The 21,812-nt window shown below is 35.7% G+C and overlaps 1 protein-coding gene across 2 annotated transcripts in view; it reads right to left on the bottom strand.

Annotated features, from left to right (window-relative positions):
- ABCB7 (ATP binding cassette subfamily B member 7) overlaps positions 1–21,812 on the bottom strand; it is a 162,001-nt gene that overhangs the window by 68,234 nt on the left and 71,955 nt on the right. Inside the window, exons 2-3 of one of the 2 annotated variants that reach the window (XM_032387827.1) lie at positions 2,813–2,890; positions 771–857 (exon numbers count right to left, since the gene is read on the bottom strand). The exons of the other annotated variant lie outside the window; for it this stretch is intronic. Coding sequence (XP_032243718.1) covers positions 771–857; positions 2,813–2,890 — 165 coding nt within the window. The remainder of the gene's footprint in view (positions 1–770; positions 858–2,812; positions 2,891–21,812) is intronic. 2 annotated transcript variants of the gene reach the window in all.

Below are 21,812 nucleotides of genomic sequence, written 5' to 3'. Positions count from 1 at the left end.
GGAAGTGTTGAATCACTATACTGTACACCTGAAACTTATATAACACTGTTAACTAACTGGAATTAAAATAAAAATTTTTTAAAAAGAATATGGGTAATTAAATAAATGGATTAGGTAAATGAAGGATTTATCAGGAAGCTGCGGGACATTCTAGGATCCTTCTCAACTAAGTGTATAGAAGGGGAAATTTTTTTTTTAAAGATTTTATTTATTTATTTGACAGAGAGAGAGAAAGCACAAGCAGGCAGAGCTGCAGGCAGAGGGAGAGGGAGAAGCAGGCTCCCCACTGAGCAGGGAGCCAGACGTGGGGCTCGATCCCAGGATCCCGGTATCATGACCTGAGCCGAAGGCAACCGCTTAACTGACTGAGCCACCCAGGCACCCTAGAAGGGGAAATGTTAACCTCAAAACACACACACACACACAAACTGCTTGTAAGTGCTAAATCTAATTTACCTATTTATTTATAAGGCTGGATTATATAAAAAATAACCTCAACCAATGCTATTTTAAATAAAGAACTAAAATGTTTAGGTTGATAACTTTTTTCTTTTTTAGAAAATCATGAAATTTTTTGTTTGTTTTAAGCCCAAGAGAATCTCATCCATATAACCATGGTCAATTCATAAGGTTTTGTATTAGAAAACCTGTAGTTATATGAGTCAATCAAAATATTCTGGAAGACAATAATCTTGAATGCTTGTGTGTGTGTGTTCTATGCAAGTACGATCGTGTATAAGAATCTCCAATTATTTGCTATTTGCTCTTACCCCTTCTTTTGGGTCTGTGTGGAGTCCTCCTCCTGCATGACCATGCCAACATGTCCTCTTTTCTATCAGTGGCCAGGCCTGGAGAGCCTAGTTGAAGATGATACCAGGTCATCCATTAGCTATTATAGAATTTCGGATCTTTAAAACTCTGACTTAGAAAGCTTAATCTAATGTCCCATACAAATTCATAGGCATAGCTTCTAGCTTAGCATAATAAAGCAAAACACCTTCACGATTAGCTTACAGATACACTTACACAAAGAATGTTGAAATGTAACTAATACTCATACAGAAGTTACTTTCTCTAAATAGCTTCTGAAATGTTTGAAAACTTATATTACACTTCTACTTGATTTATACCAGTTTTCTTACTGTCATTTGCTATTACAGTACTATGTAACCTATTACTCTATCACTGGCAAGCAGAATATATCATACAGTTAACTAATTATATCCCACTTGCTTTCCACATGTATACAATTTTTTTTGCTTTGTTGTTCATTTTACATAGCTGATTCTTTTCCTTATTCTTGCTCATATGTGTGTGTGTATGTGTGTGTATTTTTAATACTTCCTGTCTGTCATATGCTATAGTGATATGCATGCATGTTTTGTCTTTCTTATTACATGGTAAATTTCTTGAAATTAAAGACAGCCTCTTTTATCCTTGTATCTCCCATGGCCTATACCACAGTGTCTTGCACATGGGCAGGGTAGATTTCAATGCTTAATGAATTAGCTTATAGAACAGAGCTATCTATAAATCTCCCAACTAGCCTTGAAAATATGCAAACATCTTGCCTACTTTTAAAAAAGGCCTTAAGTAAGACTGGTTCTTAGGTTAGATAAACATAAAAGTTTTACTGGAGAAAATATAATAGTCATTTGAGAAAATAAAATAGTTCATAAAGACAGTAAAGATTAGGCTCAAAATTTAAACTTGCTAATATTTAAAGGTTTTCCTCAATTAAAACATACTTAATGAAAGAAATACATATAATAATGCTCCTTCAGCAGCCATAATAATAATAATTAATGAATTAATGAACAGCAAGTTCTTTATAAACACAAATGTGTATCAACGCCAAAGCTCTGGGCCAAGCTACGAAAATGGAATCACAAAAAGCAAAAGTGCCTTCTTATTCACACCAGTTTAAAACAAAAAAATAATTGTAAATGGGTTATTAATTCTTGGATCAACAATCTTAAAGCATTTTTAAGGGGAAAACATCAAAATATAAATTTTGGTCTGACAATATCTTTTTGTGACATCTTTTTCCATCTAAAAGACTAAGCAACAAATTTTATCAAGGGGTCTGATGAATACCACACAAGATAATGAGGTCTTTGACAAAGCAAAAGATTTTGAAATGTAATTCACTTTTACAGCCTCTGCATAAATTAGAACAACGCCTTGTACCTTGTAATGGCAAATAATTGTTAATCAAAAAGAAATAATAAAGGAAGTACTCAGGGTTTAGGTTGTCTTCTAATTTTCTAGCCTTTTTCTCTCTTGAAGAATTGCCTGTATAATTTTAGAGCACTGAGAAATTTTAAAGTTGTCTTTCACTTACATTAACAATGAAAAATAACCCTTCTCAACAAGTAAACTAAGTATCAGGCTCTAATAAGCTTAGAGTCCCTTGATACTCTGCCATCTGAACATCTTCTAAGGTAAAGGAACTTCACTCACTTGCAAAGCTTACAAGCATTCCATATATCACATACAAATTACTGGGAAAAATTTAAGTGTCAACAAGCTGCCATTACATTTATAAAAGCATTCTAAAAATGTTACTGTAGCTGGCACTGATCTCAAGAGATTCTGACAGAGTTCTCCAGGAGTAGAAAAATAATCAAGATATCTATCCCTATTTCTACTAGCAGGAACATAATTTCTTATTCATCTCTCAGTATTTAGAAAAAAATGAAAAGTATTTAGAAAGAAATGAGAAACACAAAATATGTAGTATAAATTTGAAAATGCTCAAAGGGCTTGCTAATTTTTTGAGTTATACGTAGAAGTATCTGCTTAATCTTACCCTGGTAACATCTAATATCTGTCTTGAGTTGCCTTTTCCCAGTCTCTGCCATGTAGTATGTCTAAATGACTCTGGGATCTGCAGAAGAAAAAAAAAGGAGGAAAAATTTTCATAGTAAACAATTAATATTAAAAGATTTCCTCTACTCTCCTGTATATATTTGTTAGGTCCATCTGGCCTAAATGTTATTGAAAGTGACTATTTCCTTCTTGACCTTCTGACTAGTTCATCTATTCACTGATGTAAGTGTGGTGTTAATGTTCTCTACTATTACTGTATTACTACCAATTTCTTCATGTCTCTTAATAGTTGCTTTATATATTTAGATGCTTCCATGTTGGCATAGATATTTATAATTGTTATATTCTCAATCTGGATTGTTCCTTTTATAATTATGTAGTGTTCTATTTTGTATCTCGTTACAGTCTTTGCTTTAAAGTGTATTTCGTCTGATATAAGTATGGCTACCCCAGCTTTCCTTTCACTTCAGTTGCATGATAAATGTTTTTCCAGACCTTCACTATCAACCCACATATGTATTTAGGTCTGAATGGAATCTCTTATAGCAAGCATACAGATGGGTCTTGCAATTTTGTCAATTCAGTCACCCTATGTCTTGTAATTGGAGCATTCAGTCCATTTATATTTAGATCAATTGACAGGTGTGTACTTAATTGCCATTTTGTTACTTGTTTTACAGTTGTTTTTGTAGTTCTTTTCTCTTCCTTTCTTTTCTTGCTCTCTTCCCTTGTGGTTTGATGGCTTTCTTTAGTGTTATGCTTGGATTCTTTTCTTTTTATTTTTTGTGTGTCTACTACACGTTTGGGAATTGTTGTTACCATTAAGTTCATATATAACATCTAAAGTGTGTAGCAGTCTATACTCAGTTAGTGGTCGCTTAAGATCAAACCCATTCTAAAAGTACTCAATTTTTTACCACCTCCACATTTTATGTATATGATGTCATACTTTATATCCTTTTATTTTGTGAATCCTTTGACTGATTTTTGAATATGTAACTGACTTGAATGTTTTTGTATTTAACCTCCATACTGATTTTATAAGTTATTAATCTTGTACTTTTATTTTATGTTTGCATTTACTTGTGAATTTTTTTCCTTTCATAATTTTCTTACTCCTGATTATGGCCCTTTCTTTCCATTGAAAGAGTTCCCTTTAATTTTTCTTGAAGGCCAGTTTAAAGGTTATGAACTGCTTTAGTTTTTGTTTATCTGGGAAACACTTTATCTGTCCTTCTATTCTGAATGATAACCTTGCTGGGTAAAGTATTCTTGGTTGCAGATATTTTCCTTTCAGCACTTTAAATACATCATGCCACTTTCTTATTAACTGCAATGTTTCTGATGAGAAATCAGTTGATAGCCTTATGGGGTTTCCCACATGATATACATAATATATATACAAAATTCCATCCAAAAAGAGCACAGTACACATTCTTTTCAAGTGCACATGGAATATTTTCCAGGACAGATCACATGCTAGGCCACAAAACAAGTCTCAACAAATTCTAAGACTGAAGTCATTATCATGCATATTTTCTGACCACAACGGCATGAAACGAGGAATCAGTAGCAAGAACAATTTGAAAAGAACACAAATACATGGAGGCTAAATAACATGCTACTAAACAATGAATGGTCAACCAAGAAATCAAAGAGAAAATCAAAAAATTACATGGAGATAAAGGAAAATGAAATGACAGGAGTATAAAATCTTTGAGATGCAGAAAAGCTGTACTAAGAGGAGAGCCTATAGCAATAGAGGCCTACTTCAGGAAACAAGAAAAATCTAAAATAAACAACCTAACCTTACACCTAAAGGAGTTACAAAAAGAAGAACATGCAAAGCCCAAAGCAAGTAGAAGGAAATAAATAAAAAAATTATACCAGAAATAAAGGAAACAGAGACTAAAAAAACAATAGAACAGATCAATGAAACCAGGAGCTGGTTCTATGAGAAGATAAACAAAATTGATAAGCCCTAGTGCAGACTCATCAAGAAAAAAAGAGAGATGACTCAAATGAATCAGAACTGAAGGAGAAATAACGACTGACACCACAGAAATACAGGATTACAAGAGAATAATATGAAAACTTATATGCCAATAACTTGGCAAACTAGAACAAATAGATAAATTCCTAAAACATATAACCTTCCAACACTAACTCAGAAAGAAAGAGAAAATTTGAACAGACCGATTATGAGCAAGGAAATTGTATCAGTAATCAAAAACCTCCCAACAAAAAAGCCCAGGACCAGATGGTGAATTCTATCAAACATTTAAAACAGATTTAATACCTATTCTTTTCAAACTATTCATAAAAATCAAGAAAAAGGAAAGCTTCCAAATTCATTCTATGGGGCCAAACATTGCTGATACCAAAACCAGATAAAGACAAACACAAACAAGAAAACTACAAGCCAATATCCCTGATGAACGATACAAAAATCCTTTACAAAATACTAGCAAAGCAAATCCAACAATATATTAAAAAAATCAGGGGCGCCTGGGTGGCTCAGTCATTAAGTGTCTCCTTCAGCTCAAGGTCGTGATCCCGGGGTCCTGGGATCGAGCCCTGCATCGGGGTCCCTGCTCAGCGGGAGGCCTGCTTCTCCCTCTCCCATTCCCCCTGCTTGTGTTTCCTCTTTCACTGTCTCCCTCTGTCAAATAAATAAATAAAATCTTTTAAAAAAATCATTCACCATGATCAAGTGGGATTTACTCCAGTGATGCAAGGGTGGTTCAATATTCACAAATCAATCAACAGGATACATCCCATTAACAAGAGAAAGGATAAAAACCATAAGATCATTTCAATAGATTCAGAGAAAGCATTTGACAAAGGACTACATCCATTCGTGATAAAAAAATTCTCAATAGTAAGTTTAAAGAGAACATACCTCAACATGATAAATGATATATATGAAAAATGCAGAACTAACATCATACTCAATGGTGAAAAACCGAGAGCTTTTCCTCTAAGATCAGGAACAACATAAAGAAGGGTGTCTACTCTCACCACTTTTATTCAACATAGTACTAGAAGTCCTAGCCACAGCAATCAGACAACAAAAAGAATATAAATAAGGCATCCATATTGGTAAGGAAGAAGTAAAACTTTCACTATTTGCAGATGACAGAATATTATATATAAAAAAACCCAAAGCACCAAAAAATGACTAGAACTGATAAATTCAATAAAGTCACAGGATACAAAATTAATACACAGAAATCTCCTGCAATTCTATACATTAATAATGAAGTAGCATAAAGAGAAATTAAGAAAACAATCCTGGTTACAACTGCACCAAAAAGAATAAGATACCTAGGAATAAACTTAAAAGATTTCTTGTATTGCCCATAAATGTACATAAATCCAAAACCACAACGAATATTAGAGAGATAATTATGCTTTTATACATGCCTAAAAAGATAAAAAAATAAATAAAATGTGTGGTCAGGTATTAAGTAATTGCATCACTTATTTAAAGTGTCAAATGTATTTTCTTTTTTCCTTCTTTTAATCTAGGCTTGTCTTTTTTTCCTAAAGCCCTCAAAGTCTTCAACCCCAATTCTTTCTTCCTTTTTTTTTAAGATTTTATTTATTTATTTGACAGAGAGAGACAGTGAGAGAGGGAACACATGCAGGGGGAGTGGGAGAGGGAGAAGCAGGCTTCCCGCGGAGCAGGGAGCCCGATGGGGGGTTCGATCCCAGGACCCTGGGATCATGACCTGGGCCGAAGGCAGACGCTTAACAACTGAGCCACCCAGGTGCCCCCCAATTCTTTCTTAAATGGCTTTTATGCACTTTTCAAACACTCCTCCCTTTACTAATTCCCTTTACTGTATTTTACTATGTTCTACACCTTGTATCTGTTCCCTGTTTAGCATTAATCTAAATGCTAAATTTAAAGAGTGGTCCTAAGATCAGTTTTGCCAAATACTTCTATGTAACTAGCAGACGGCCTCTAACGAAAGATTCCTTGAGCCAAGTATCTGTTTTAATATTGTTCAAAATGTGGAGTTGATAGCAGGCAGAATAAACAACCTCTCCATGGTTACCAGAGACATCTGTAAAATGCACATACATCCTTCTGAAATGCACCATCAATTTAGTGAGGGAGAAATGTGGTTTTTAGGTCAAATCTCTCCTAAATGGCAGATAATACTTAGGCTTTCCATTAGCTATAAATACATTGTACAAATGGATTAATGTCTCAGTATGAATGTTAATGTTGTACACTGCAAAATAGAAAAAAGTCAAATCAACCAAAAAATAACATCCATATACAAAAGAGCTAACCAAATTATTGAGAAAATTAACTCCGTTGTTTTCCAAAATGTAATGAACAGTAGTACATTCCTGCTTATGTATGTTTATGAATATATATATAATACATACCCTGAACTATAAAAACTTCAAAAATACTAATGGGTGTTTGCACACTGACTTGCCAAACCCAAGCTCCTACATGACTCCACTCTCCTCAAACTCCACAAGCCATCCACTGTCACTGGTACCTTTCTGGGGCTTAACTCAATTGTTACCCTCCCTGACTTTTTCCATACTCATACCTCATACAGTCTTTACTCTCAAATTTCCTGTTTTCCATAAGCTCCCAGTTCAAGTAACTAGACGTCAAGGAAGATCTTGCACATGTTTGCACATTTATATGAATTTAATCTTCTTTGCCTTTCAAACTTTGCCCAGTTATCTCAAGTAAATAACTATCCACCTTCTTCTTTCCTCTCTCAAAATGATGCCTGGATATGGCCAATAGCTAACAGGTGAATGTTGGTAATACACTTAAATTGATAGCAAAAACATACATTCTCAAGTGTTGTTGGTTAAAATTAAAACAACTTACCATAAAATATAGACTCTTGAAAGTATCTATAAACCCCTTCAGAATTTCCAGTTATCTCTTTAAACTTCTTTAATCAAACCATTTTGTCCCATAAGCATCAGGATTCAAGGTGAATAATTTTAAACTGTTCATATTCAAATTGAACTTCTAGTACTAAAATAGCATTGTTAAAATTATAAACTATTTCAAGCACATAAAAAGTTCAGAAACAATAAAATGAACACAGGTATAGTCAGTATCCAGCCTAAGAAATAACAGATAAAAAGAAACCCCTGACATGCTCTTCTATGTTAACTGCTTCTTATTCCTCAGAGAGAATCAGCATTGATTATTTAAAATCTTTCATTACACAAGAAAAAATAATGGTCACATAATGGGTTAACTTCTTCTGAGGGCTAGTCCCTCCACTTAAAATATTGTTTCAATTAGACTCAGGGAAGATGGCAGAATAGGAGGATCCTGAGCTCAACTTGTCCTACAAACATACTGAGGTAACAGCCACATCTATGTGTTAACTCTGTAAAGGACCTGAATGAAGACTGACAGGACTGACCTTCCACAGTTAATTGTAGACAGAAGGCCACATAGAAAAGGGTAAAATGGGTGGAGACATGGTTGGGAACTAAACCCCCAGCACAACTAACCACAAATGGGAGGGGACATCACAAGCAGTGAAAAGAAGAGCATCAGATCCCATACTCAGGAATCTCCACCACTGGGAACCCACACAGGGAAGTCCCCATCAAGTCTGGCTTTGAATACCAACAGGGCTTAACTCCAGGAGGCCTGAGGGTGATAGGAAACCCAGTCTGTAGCCTTAAAGTGTCAGCATACTAAATAACTCAGCCTGAGACACAGCACAGGAGCAGCAGTTTAAAAAGCACCTGGGGTATAAGTGAAGATTTATTGACTAATCTTAGAATGGACAGGAAATGATCTGCAGATTTCTCTAGGAACAAAAGTGCTGGCATGTGCCACTTCTCTTCCTCTCCCAGCCTAGAAAGCTGAATGTTTGCGAGAGCCAGCACTAACACTCTCCATCTACCTTGCTAGCACTGCATGCCCCACCCCAGAGGAAATAGGAATATTTCCCAAATTAAAGAACAAGGCAAAATCACACTATAAGGTTAAATGAAATGGAGATAAGCAATATGCCTGATAAAGAATTCAGAGTAATGGCCATAAAGATACTCACTGGACTTGAGAAAAGGGTGGATAAACACATTGAGAATTTCAACAGAGACTGAAAATATAAAAAGAACTACTCATATCTGAAAAATTTGGTAACTGAAGCAAAAAAAAAAAACACTATAGGGAATCAACAGCAGATTAGAGGATGCAGAAGAATTAATCATCAATCTATTAGACAAGGTAATGGAAAGTAACCAAGCTGAAGAGCAAAAAGAATAAATAATAAGCTAAGGGACAGTGCAACATCATCAAACATAATAGCATTTGCATTATAGGAATCCTAGAATAAGACAGAGAGAAGGAGACCGAAAACTTTTTCATATAAATTGGTGCAACCACTGTGGAAAACCACGGTATACAGAAATACCGTATCATCCAGTAATGCCACTACTGGGTATTGAACTCAAAGAAAACAAAAACTTATTTGAAAAGATATATGTACCCCTATGTTTATTTCACTACTATTTACAGTAGCCAAGATTTGGAAACAGCCCAAGTGTACATCAATAGATGAATAGATAAAAAAGATGTGGCTTCAACTACTGGCAAAATGGCAGAGCAGGAGGATCCTGGGCTCAATTTTTCCCGTGGACACACCAAGATAATAGCTACACCTGTGAAACTAACTCTGAAAATGATCTGAAGACTGACAGAAAAGACTTTCCACAGTTAATCTTAGAGAAAAGGTCACATAAAAAAGGGTAGGAGGGACAGAGATGCAGTTGAGAACCAAACCCCCAGTGAGACTTAACCAGTGGGGCTTAACTTCATGAGTTTTTACAATCAGTGGGGATAAACTCTGGGTACTTTAAAACCGGTTTAGCTCCAGGGGAGCCAGAGGGCCATAGGAAACTGAGTGCCTGCCCTTAAAGAGCCCGCATAAAAAATAACCCAACCAAGACACAGCACAGAACCAGCAGTTTAAAATGCACCTAGGATAAATATAAAGGGCATTTATTCATTAGTTACAGAATGTGTGCTGGTGGGGATAGGGATCTTCAGCACACTTCTCTAAGAACAAGCGCTAGCGATCATGCTTTCTCTCCCCAAACCCCAGGCTTGATGGCCAGATACGTGAGGGAATGAACAAGAACACTCTATCTTGCTAGCACATGCCTCACACCTGAGTTCTCCTGCTTATCTGCCCCATCCAACTTGGTCCACTTGGCAGGCATCCCTCTGAAGCAGCTCCTGCCCCCAAACACCCAACAATCAACCCTGAATGTGACTGGTGCCACTACAAAGTGACTCCTGCCCTAAGGAAGATGACCACATACAACTGTGAGCCCAGTCTGAGCAGCTGAATCGTATTCCTGGCAGCTAAAGGAGAGTGCCCTGCAGTTTGGGATGACTGCAGCCCTGGCAGATGGACTGTGGGTAGGCACCTGATCTGACTGCTGCCCTGCCCCACCAACAAAAAAGTCCCAGGGGGCATCGCAGAGAGAGCATCCTACAGTTCCCTGTGACTGCAACCCAAAAAAGCCTCGGGGCAGAAATCTGGTCTGAGTACTACTAGCCACACGCACCAATGAAAGTCTCCCTGGAGGCAGCACAGGGAGACCATCCTGCCAATGAGTGCAACTGCTGTCCTGGCAGATGGGAGTAAGGGGAGGCATCTGTTCTGACCAATGACACCACCCAACAAGTCTGCAACATGTCCAGACAAGCCCATTTAACAACAAAGACACAAATCCTGCTCAGTGATCCCCAAACTGGCAAAGTGAGCAACTATAATGACTAGATTGAGGGTGAATGTGACTTAGCCTCTGAGGTAGGGCCAACGCCACCCACAAAGGACATACCAGCATCTGGTTCTTATGAACAGGGGTCACTGCATTACAGGGAACTGTAGAGTTCTTTTGAAAAAGGCCACTACTTTAAAGATCAGGAGATGTAGCCGACATTCCTAATAAACAGAAACAAACCAAGAGCTATACAAAGTGAGAAGACAGAGAAATATGTCCCAATGAAAGAACAGGACAAAGCCACAGCAAAAGAGCTAAATGAAACAAAGATGAACAATATGCCTAATAAAGAATACAAAGTAATGGTCATACTCAGTGGGCTTGAGAAGAGCAGAGGATCTCAGTGAGACCTTCAACAAAGAGAGAAAATATAAAAAAGAACCAAGCAGGGGCACTTGGATGGCTCACTGATAAAACCAGCATGAAGGTTAAAGTGCAAAAGCTGTAAAATCAATTAAATCTATAATAATCAGTCAAAGGATTCACAAAATAAAAGGATGTAAAATATAATACCATAAACATAAAATGTGGGGGTTAGGGGTGAAAGTTTAGTACTTTTAGAATGGGTTCAATCTTAACCAACCATCAACTTAGTATAGACTGCTATACACATAAGATGTTATATATGAACCAAATGGAAACCACAATCAAAAACCAATCATATATACAAAAAATAAAAAACAAAGAAAAAGGAATCCAAGCATGACACTAAAGAAAGCCATCAAATCACAAGGAAGAGAGCAAGAGAAGAAAGAAGACAGACTACAAAAACAACCATAAATCAAGTAACAAAATGGCAATACATACCTACCATTAACTACTTCAAATGTAAATGGACTAAATGCTCAAATCAAAAAATACAGTGACTGAACTGACAAAACAGCAAGACAAAATTATATGCTACCTACAAGAGACTTATTTCAAACCTAAAGACACATGCAGACTGAAAGTGAAAGGAAGGAAAACATTTACCATGCAAGTGGAAGTAAAAAGAAAGCCAGGACAGCAATACTTACATCAGACAAAATACACTCTAAAACAAAGACGCAGCACAAGACAAAGAACATCTGTCGTTACTACATAATGATAAAGGGAACAATCCAAAATGAGAATATAACAATTATAAGCATCTATGCACCAACGTGGGGGCACCTAAATACTTAAAGAAATTATTAAAAGACATAAAGGAAGAAATTGACAGTAATACAGTAATAATAGGGGACATTAACACCCAACTTACATCAATGAATACATCATCCAAAGTGAAAATCTACATAGAAACAGTGGCTTTAAATGACACATAAGAACAGATGGACCTAACATATAGGTAGAGAACTATCCAACCCAAAACTGTGAGATCCACATTCTTTTCAAGTGCACATTGTACATTCTCTGTAATATATGACATGATAGGCCACAAAACAAGTCCCAATAAATTTAAAAAGACTGAAATCATATCATGCATATTTTCTGACCTCAAGAGTATGAAACAAGAAATCAATGAAAAAAATCTGGAAAGAACACAAATACATGGAGGCTAAATAACATGTTACTAAACAATGAAATGAGTCAACCAAGAAATCAAAGAGGAATAGAATAAATGTAGAGATAAATGAAAATGATAACAGAAGAGTCCCAAATCTTTAGGATGAAGTAAAAGTTATTCTAAGAGGGTAGATTATACCAATATAGGCCTACCTTGAGAAATAAGAAAACCTCAAAGAACAAATTGGTGACTGCCAGAGAGGAGGTGAGTGGGGGGCATGGGTGAAATAAAGGGGACTGTGACTGAGTAATGCATAAAATTTTTGAATCATTATATTGTACACCAGAAGCTAATATAACATTGTATGTTAATCATACTTAAATTTTAAAAATGTGGTATATTCTTTTTTTTTAAGATTTTATTTATTTATTTGACAGAGAGAGACACAGCGAGAGAGGGAACACAAGCAGGGGGAGAGGGAGAGAGAGAAGCAGGCTTCCCGCCAAGCATGGAGCCCGATGCGGGGCTCGATCCCAGGACCCTGGGATCATGACCTGAGCCGAAGGCAGACACTTAACGACTGAGCCACCCAGGCGCCCCAAAAATGTGGTATATTCTTACACAGAATATTACTCATAAAAAAGAATGAGATTTTGCTATATGCAATAACATGGATGGACCGAGAGTATGAGGTTAAGTGAAATATGTCAGACAGAGAAAGACAAATATCATATGAATTCACTTATATGTAGAATCCAAAAAACAAAACAAAGAAACAAAAACACTCTTAATTACAAAGAACAATCTGACGGTTGCCAGAGGAGAGGTGGGTCAGTCAGTCAGCAAAATTGATATAGATGAAGAGGTACACTTCCAGTTATGTAATAAATAAGTCATAGGAATAAAAGTACAACATCAGTAATAAAGTCGTAGTGAGAGTAGCATAACCTATAGAGATGCTGAATCACTATGCTGTACATCTGAAACTAATGTAACATTGTGTTAACTATACTCAAAAAATTTTTTTAAATATATTGTAATAAAATCGTATGGTGATAGATGGTGACTACACTTATCATTGTGAGAAATGAGTAATGTATAGAACTGTCAAGTCAGTATGCTGCACAAGTGAAACTAATATAACATTGTGTGTTAATTATACTTCAATAAAAAATAAATATTCTTCATATAAAAATGTTCTGGGTTCTTAACAATATACTTACAAATACTTCTGAAATACAGTGCATTTTTAAGTTATGGACTACCTCTACTTTTAAAACCCTGAATGAAGGATTTATATCACAAAAACTCTTTCACATATAAATGGAGATGGAGAAAAGCAGTCCAGGATGGCAGCACAGGAAAATCCTGTACTCCTCTCCTCCCACAGACACACCAAATCTACAACTACATATGGTTCGTTTCCCTCTGAAAATTGGATTAACTGCTCTCCACAAAAAGAATAAAAGGATCACACTGAGATGGGTAGAAGAGTCAGAGACACAAAAACCAACCTCCCTCTCAGCAACACACAATAAGTAGGAATCTCACCAGACAGGTGCTTCTTTCAGAGAAGATAGGTTTTGGTGCCCCACTTTGGGTACCCTACCAGAAAGACAAGACTCCAGAACATCCGGCTTGTAAAACCATGAATGGGCTGATGTCAGGGGATCCCAAAGTGCTATGGAAAACTAAAATTCTTCTTTTAGAGGGCTAACTTGTGGTCTTACTAGCCCCCATGATACAGCAAAGAAACAGATGTTTTAAAAGAGACTAGAATATCTGTGAGGGAGATTTATCTGCTGATCTGAGGGCTTTGCCAGTCGCAGAGGACAGTTGAGATATTCCATGGACAAAGATGTTGGTTCACACCATTACTTCACTCTCCACATATACTGCTAGCACAGGCAGGTAAGCACAGATGTGGCACTCACACCACTTGCTGGGATGGGCAGGATGAGTGGTCATGACACTTGCTGAGGCCAGAGAGTGGGAGCAGTTTCAGTGCTCCCTTGCTCCATGGCTGGGGCAGGTGAGTATGAACAGTTACAAAGTTCTCCCACTCCCTAGCTAAACTCTGTGAGCATGAGTGACTGTGACACTCTCCTGCCCCCTGGCTGGGGCTGGCAAGAGGCAGTTGTGGCATTCTCCAAATCACAGCCGAAAGGCAGCACACAGGGAAGGACAGGGTACTCTGTAGCTGCAATACAGAAGCCCACGAGTACAGAGAGTCAAGATCTTTCCCTGCTGCCTTTCTGAACCAGGCAAGTGGCATTTCCTGACTTCTACACCATCCAGCTGCCTTGCTAAAGTAAGTGGGCCCATGTAAAACACAGAGGACACCCCTGACTGCCTAGCCCTGGTCCCAAGAGGGGTGGCATTTCAGAGCTCTGAGGGAATATAACAATTGGAAAGACAGTCCCTAGCAGGCCTCCACCCCCACGGCACTGTACAGACAGCAGACTAAAACACAACTACAGCCTTCCTGCCAAAAAAAAAAAAAAAAAAAAGGCCAATTTACTTAGCCTGAAGCTTGTCTGAGGGACAAACTTCACTTATATGTATATGTATACATCCAGATGTTGAGGAGGAGCTATCAGGGAACGTAAGCAAAAAGACAGCATCCTTATGCACACCCCTGGCCTTGCTACAGCTCAATAAGAATTACCAGAAAAGAGCTTATATATTTGTTTGGAGCCCTAATTTTTTAAAATGTCACCCAGGGGACAACTCCAGATCTCCTGATCTGTTAGCCAGCAGGGATTATGATAGTGGCCCCACAGAACTATATATATTTGCATACTTCAAAAGCTACTGTCTAAAGGTCTGACTTCGTCAGCCTGAAACTAGGTGTTAAATTAGATTCCTCCCCTTAGATCAGTGACAGGTCTTGGCACACCATAAAGGAAACATACCAAGAATAAGCCAGGTGGTTTAGAAAATCACAAAGGTTCAAAAGACAACCAAGAGTTTGGGCAACGTTAAACAAGAAGGGCCATCACCTACACTACACGACTCCTTCAAGAATTAGAAAGGTAGCTGTTTTGCCTAATAGATACGTACAAAGAGTCAAGCAAAATGAGTAAAAAAAGAAATATGTTCCAAATGAAAAAATAAGACAAAACCTCACAAAATGATCTTGATGATACAGAGATAAATAATCCACCTGCTAAAGAATTCAAAATAAAGGTCATTAAAGATGCTCACCAAAAGTGGGAGAAGAATGGATGAACACAGTGAGAACTTCAACAAAGAGAAAGCATAAGAAAATACCAAACAGAAGTCACAAAACTGAAGATTACCATAACTGAACTGAAAAATAAACTAGAGAGCTTCAAAATCTGACTGGACAAGTCAGAAGTCTGAATCAGCAAGTTGGAAGATAAAGTAATGAAAATCAGCCAGGCAGAGAAAACATAATTTTAAAAATTGAATATAACTTAAGGGACCTCTAGAACAACATCAAGTGGAATTTTATTCACACTATAGGGATCCCAAAGAAGAAGGAAGAAAGAAGCAGAAATCTTATATGAAGAAATAATGGCTGAAACCTTTCCTCAACTGTGGAGGCAAACAGACATCTAGGTCCAGGAAGCAAAGAGAGTTCCCAATAAAATGACCCAAAGAGAACCACACCAAGACACACTATAATTAAAACGTCAAAAGTTAAAGATGAAGAATCTTAAAAGCAATAAGAAAAAACCAAATTGTTACTTACAAAAGAAACCCCATAAGGCTGTCAGGAGCTAAAGGTAGTGGCATGACATACTCAAAGTGCTGAAAGAAAAAAACTTCTAACCAAGAGTACTCTCCTCAGCAAGGTTATCATTCATACTTGAAGGACAGATAACTAATGAATTCTACAGAAAATAAATTGTCCTTACAAGAAATATTAAGAGACTTCTTTAAGCTGAAAGGAAATGGCACTGATTAATAACAAAAATACATATAAAAGTAAAAAACACACTAAACAGGTAAATATATAGTAAAAGTAGATTACTTATAAAGCTACTAAGATGGTTAAAAGACAAAAGTAGTGAAATTAAAACTACAATAATTAGATAAAGGATACATAAAATAAAGATATAAAAAGTAAGATCAAAAATATAACATGTAAGGGGGTTAAAAATGTGGAGTTCTGAAATGTTTTCAAATTTAAGTTGCTACCAAAATAGACGTGTGTGTGTGTGTGTGTGTGTGTGTGTGTAATGATATAGGGGAACCTCACAGTAAACATAAAGTAAAAACCTATAGCAAATACACAAAAGAAAATTAAAAAGGAATCTAAACAGAATACTAAGGAAACTCAGCAAACCACAAGGGAAGAGAGAAAGAGAAGAAAGGAACAGAGAGAAACCATAAAAACAACGAGAAAACAATGAAAAAAAAAAAAGGCATTAAGTACAAACTATTAACAATGACTTTAAATGTAAATGGACTAAATTCTTTAATCAAAAAACAGAGTTGTCACATGGATTAAAAAAATAAAACATCTGTATACTGTGCCTACAAGAAGCTCACTTCAGAAGGACACACACAAAGTTGAAGGGATGAAAAAAGATATTTCATAAAATGGAAATGAAAAGAAAGCTGGTGTAGCTATACTTATATCAGACAAAACAGACTTTAAAACAAAGACTTCAATAAAAAGCAATAAGGGGTACACAAAATAAACAAAGGAGTTAATTCAGTAAGAAGATATAACATTCATAAATATATGAGCATTCACCATAGGACCATCAAAATACATAAAGCAAATATTAACAGACTTACAGGGAAAAATTAAAAGCAATTCAATAATACAATATTCCCCACTTACATCAATGGATAGATCATCTAGACAGAAAATCAATACGGAAACATCAGCCTTATTAGACCAAATGGACTAAAATAAATACATATATATATAGAACATTCCATCCAAAAGCAGCAGAATACACATCCTTCTCAAAAGTACATGGAAAATTACCCAGGATGGATCACCTGTTAGTACATAAAACAAGTCTCAATAAATTTAAGAAGATTGAAATCATATCAAGCATTTTTCCAACCACAATGGTATGAAACTACAAATCAATGATAAGAAAACTGGAAAAACCACAAATATGTGGAAATTAAACAACATGTTACTAAACAAACACTGGGTGATAGAAGAAGTCAAAGGAGAACTAAAAAAAATACTTAAATGAAAACAGAAATGTAAACATATCAAACCTATGCAGGAAAAGTGATTCTATGATGGAATTTCATGGTACTACCGGCCTACCTCAAAAAAGAGAAAATCTCAAATAAATGATCTAACTTTACACCTAAAAAAACCAAAAAAGAAAAAAAAAAAGCCCAAAGTTAGTAGAAAGAAGGAAATAATAAAAATCAGAGGAGAAATAATGAAATAGAGTCCAAAAAGACAATAGAAAAAAAACAATCAATGAAACTAAGAGCTGGTTCTTTTAAAAGATAAAATTAACAAACCTTTAGCTCGATTCACAAAAAAAGAGGTATCAAATAAATACAATCAGAAATGAAACAGGATATGTTACACCAATAACTAGAGAAATACAAAGGATCAGAGGAAACTATGATGAACAATTATATGCCAAAAATTTGAACAACCTAGAACAAATGTATAAATTCCTAGAAACACAGTCTTCCAAGACTGAATCATGAAGAAAGAGAAAATCTGAATAGACCAATTTCTAGTAAGAAAATTGAATCGGGAATCAAAACCCACCAAACAAAGGCCTGTAGCAGATGGTTTCACTAGCAAATTCTACCAAATATTCAAAGAAGATTTAATACCTATCATTCCAAAATACTTCCAAAAAACTGAAGAGGAGGGAAAGCTTCCAAACTCAGTTTCCAGGGCCGGCAGTACCCTGATACCAAAACCACATAAGGATACAACAAAACAAAAAACAAACAAAAAACAGTCAACAACAACAAAAACCATGGGCAATATCCCTTAAGAACATAGATGCAAAAATCCTCAACAAGATATTAGCAAACTGAATTCAACAATACATTAAACAGATCATACACCACAATCAAGTGGGATTTATTTTAGGGATGCAAGGATGGTTCAACATAGGTAAATCAATCAACTTGATACACAATGTTAGCAAAATGAAAGATAAAAATCATGAACACTCTGGAAAATAGTATGGAGTTTCCTCAAAAAGTTAAAAAAAAAAAAAAAGGTGGTGCCTGGGTGGTTCAGTCACTTAAGCATCTGCCTTTGGCTCAGGTCATGATCCCAGAGTCCTGGGATCCAGCCCTGCATCGGGCTCCCTGCTAAGCTGGGAGCCTGCTTCGACCTCCCTCTGCCTGCCACTCCCCCTTGCTTGTGCTCTCTCCCTCTCTGTCAAATAAATAAATAAATAAAATCTTAAAAAAAAAAGGAAAAGTTAAAAACAGAGCTACTCTATGACCTAGCAATTGCACTGCTAGGTATTTATCCAAAGGATCCAATCATAGTGATCTGAAGGGGCACCTGCACTCCAATGTTAATGGATGTCCAGCAACAGATGAATGGGTAAAGAAGTGGTACACACACACACACACACACACACACACACACACACACACTGGAACATTACTCAGCCATCAAAAAAATGAAATCTTACCATTTGCAACAACGTGGATGGAACTAGAGGGTATTATGCTAAGCGAAATAAGTCAATCAGAGAGACAATTATCATACGGTTTCATTCATATGTGGAATTTAAGAAACAAAACAGGATCATAGGGGAAGGGAGGGAAAAAGATGAAATCAGAGAGGGAGACAAACCATAAGAGACTCTTAACTATAGGAAACAAACTGAGGGTTGCTGGAGGGGAGGTGGGTGGGGGGATGGGGTAACTGGGTGATGGGCATTAAGGAGGGCACGTGTTGTAATGAGCACTGGGTGTTATATGCAACTGATGAATTACTGAACTCTACCTCTGAAACTAATTATACACTATGTTAATTAATTGAATTTAAATAAAATTTTTGAAAAACCATATGACCATTTCAATAGATGCAGAAAAGCATTTCACAAAACTGAAATTCCATTTATGTTTAAAAACTCAACAAGCTGGATATAGAGGGAATGTACCTCAATGTACTAAAGACCATATATGAATAACCCACAGCTAATATACTCAACAGTGAAAAGCTGAAAGTTTTTCCTGTAAGATCAGGAACAAGAAAAGGATGCCAACTATCCCGACTTTTACTCAACACAGTATTGACAGGCAACAAAAAGAAATCCAAATCAGAAAAGAATAAAACTTTCACTATTTGCAGATGACATGATACTCTACATAGAAAACCTTAGAAGACTACCAAAAAACTGTTAGAACTAATAACTGAATTAAGTAAAACTGCAGGATATAAAATTGACATACAAAAATCTGTTGTGTTTCTATACCCTAATAACAAGGTATCAAAAAGAGAAATAAAGAAAAAAAATTCTATTTGCAATCACATCAAAAAGAACAAAATGTCTAGAAATAAATTTAACCAAAAAGATGAAAGACCTTCCTTTACAAGGAAAATTTTAAGACACTGATGAAACAAATAGAAGATAAAAATAAATGGAAAGGTACTCCTTGCTCATATTTTCAAAAACTTAATATTGTTAAAATGTCCATAATACCCAAGGCAATCTATGGATTCTATGCAATCCCTATCAAAATTCCAATTTTAGGACTAGCAAAAATAATTATAAAATTTTAAGAAGCACAAACTTCCAGTTATAAAATAATCATGGGAAATTGATATGCAGCATGGGGGATACTGCCAATAATAATGTCTTAACTGTGTATGGTGACAGATGGTAACTAGACTTACAGTGCAATGTATACAAATATTGAATCACTATGTTGTACACCTGAAACTAATATAATATTATACATCAATTATAACTCAATAAACTAAAAAAAGTAGTCTTAGGCAGCAAAAGAAAACAAGATGATTAATTTTGTGAAACTTGATTTGAAAATTAAGAGGCCTGGATTAGATGTCCTCTAAGGTTCCTTCCAACTCTGAAATTCTATGGTTTTCATGAAATGAAATGGAAAGGATGCTATTATTAACATGTTTTTAAAAATCTTAACTGAGTAGATTACAATTTATTTGCTCAATATATCTAGCATCTGAATTTATTTACACCATCCCTTGAAACACACACAAAGCAACAAACCATGAAGATAACAGAAATGACTAATGTGCACAGATACCAAATAAATGCAGTATAGTGAAAATGACAATCTGCCAGTCCATTTGAAGAGGTAGGTAAGTTAAAAAGTTTACGCTGTAGAGTTATGTTTATTTTACCTAAGGAAAAAAAATAAATTCTAGAAGAACCTAAGACTTAAGGATTCTGTGGCCCCTGAACATAATAATGTATACTCTCATTTAGATCAGCACTATTCATCCACTAATCATTAAAAATATTAATCCTTGTGGGGGATACAGGCCTCCAGTTATGGAATGAATACACTATAGGAATAAAAGGCACAGCACAGAGAATACAGTCAGTGATATTGTAATAGTGCTGTATGGTAATAGATGGTAGCCACACTTGTAGTGAACATAGTATAAGGGATAGAGAAGTTGAATCACTATGTTGTACACCTGAAACTAATGTAACACTGTGTGTCAACTATACTCAAAAATGTTTTTAAAATATTAACCCTTGATAGACAAGTGCATAGGCAGAATATCTTGCTCTGTGTAGACATTAAATAAACATTTATAAAATAATTATCAACACTAAAGCCATCAATTTGGCAGACAAAACTACCTCCATGTAAATGAGACCAAGAACTAAGCAAGGAGGCTAATAAAACTGAAACATATTCCATTACAACTGTATTTTTTAAGGTAAAAATTCAATCTTTACTAAAAATAAACCCATTAAATAACTTCTTTAGTAATGACTACATACGAATGTATACTTTTTTACAATAGTTAACCTTCATAATTTAAGGTATACTCAAGGTTTATGACACTTGAAGAATTATCTAATAATAAAAAGAGATTAGAGAACAACTTATAAATTGTCAACCCATCAGGGATTTTGGAGTCAATTATATATTCTTCATTCATGAAGCTTTGGAAACAAAACTAAGTTTACAAATATCCATCCACGATGCACGTGATGCTGAACAGTATCAAACAGTCATGTGTGGATATTGTTATAATCTGATCATTACAAAACTTAAAATATTTAAAATTAAGCTCTCAATAATTTAAGAGAAAGTGTTATAATTTAAAATTACACTTAACCTAATTTAAAAGCACGAAAGTGTGAGATACATGTTATTTAAAATTGGTTTTCTTTCCAACTGCCTAGAAACTAGCTGAGAGGGAGATAAAAGAAAAGGGAGGAGGGGAATGGGAATGGAGAGCAGGGGAAGAAGTGAGAAAAGACAGAGGGTAAGAGCAGGAGAAAGGGAAAATATGACAGATTTCTTAGATTTTATAATGGTATTTCTCAGCTAAAAGTTGAAGGATAAAGGATTCCCTTCATTGTGTTAGATATTCAATAAATACTCGCTTAATAGAATAAATGGCAGTGTAGCGTAAGGATTTTAGACAACTCCTGTCACCCAAGTCTTCATTCATTAAGCCATAAAACTGTCAGACTGAACTCCACTGCTATCAAATTTGATGACTTTAGAACAGGGGTTAGCAAACTTT

This window comes from Phoca vitulina, unplaced genomic scaffold (assembly GCF_004348235.1).
Source record: "Phoca vitulina isolate PV1807 unplaced genomic scaffold, GSC_HSeal_1.0 scaffold51, whole genome shotgun sequence".
In the NCBI taxonomy this organism is placed as follows: Eukaryota; Metazoa; Chordata; class Mammalia; order Carnivora; family Phocidae; genus Phoca; species Phoca vitulina.
The sequence above is the reverse complement of the archived record's forward strand: the minus strand, read 5'-3'. Positions and strand labels throughout refer to the sequence as shown.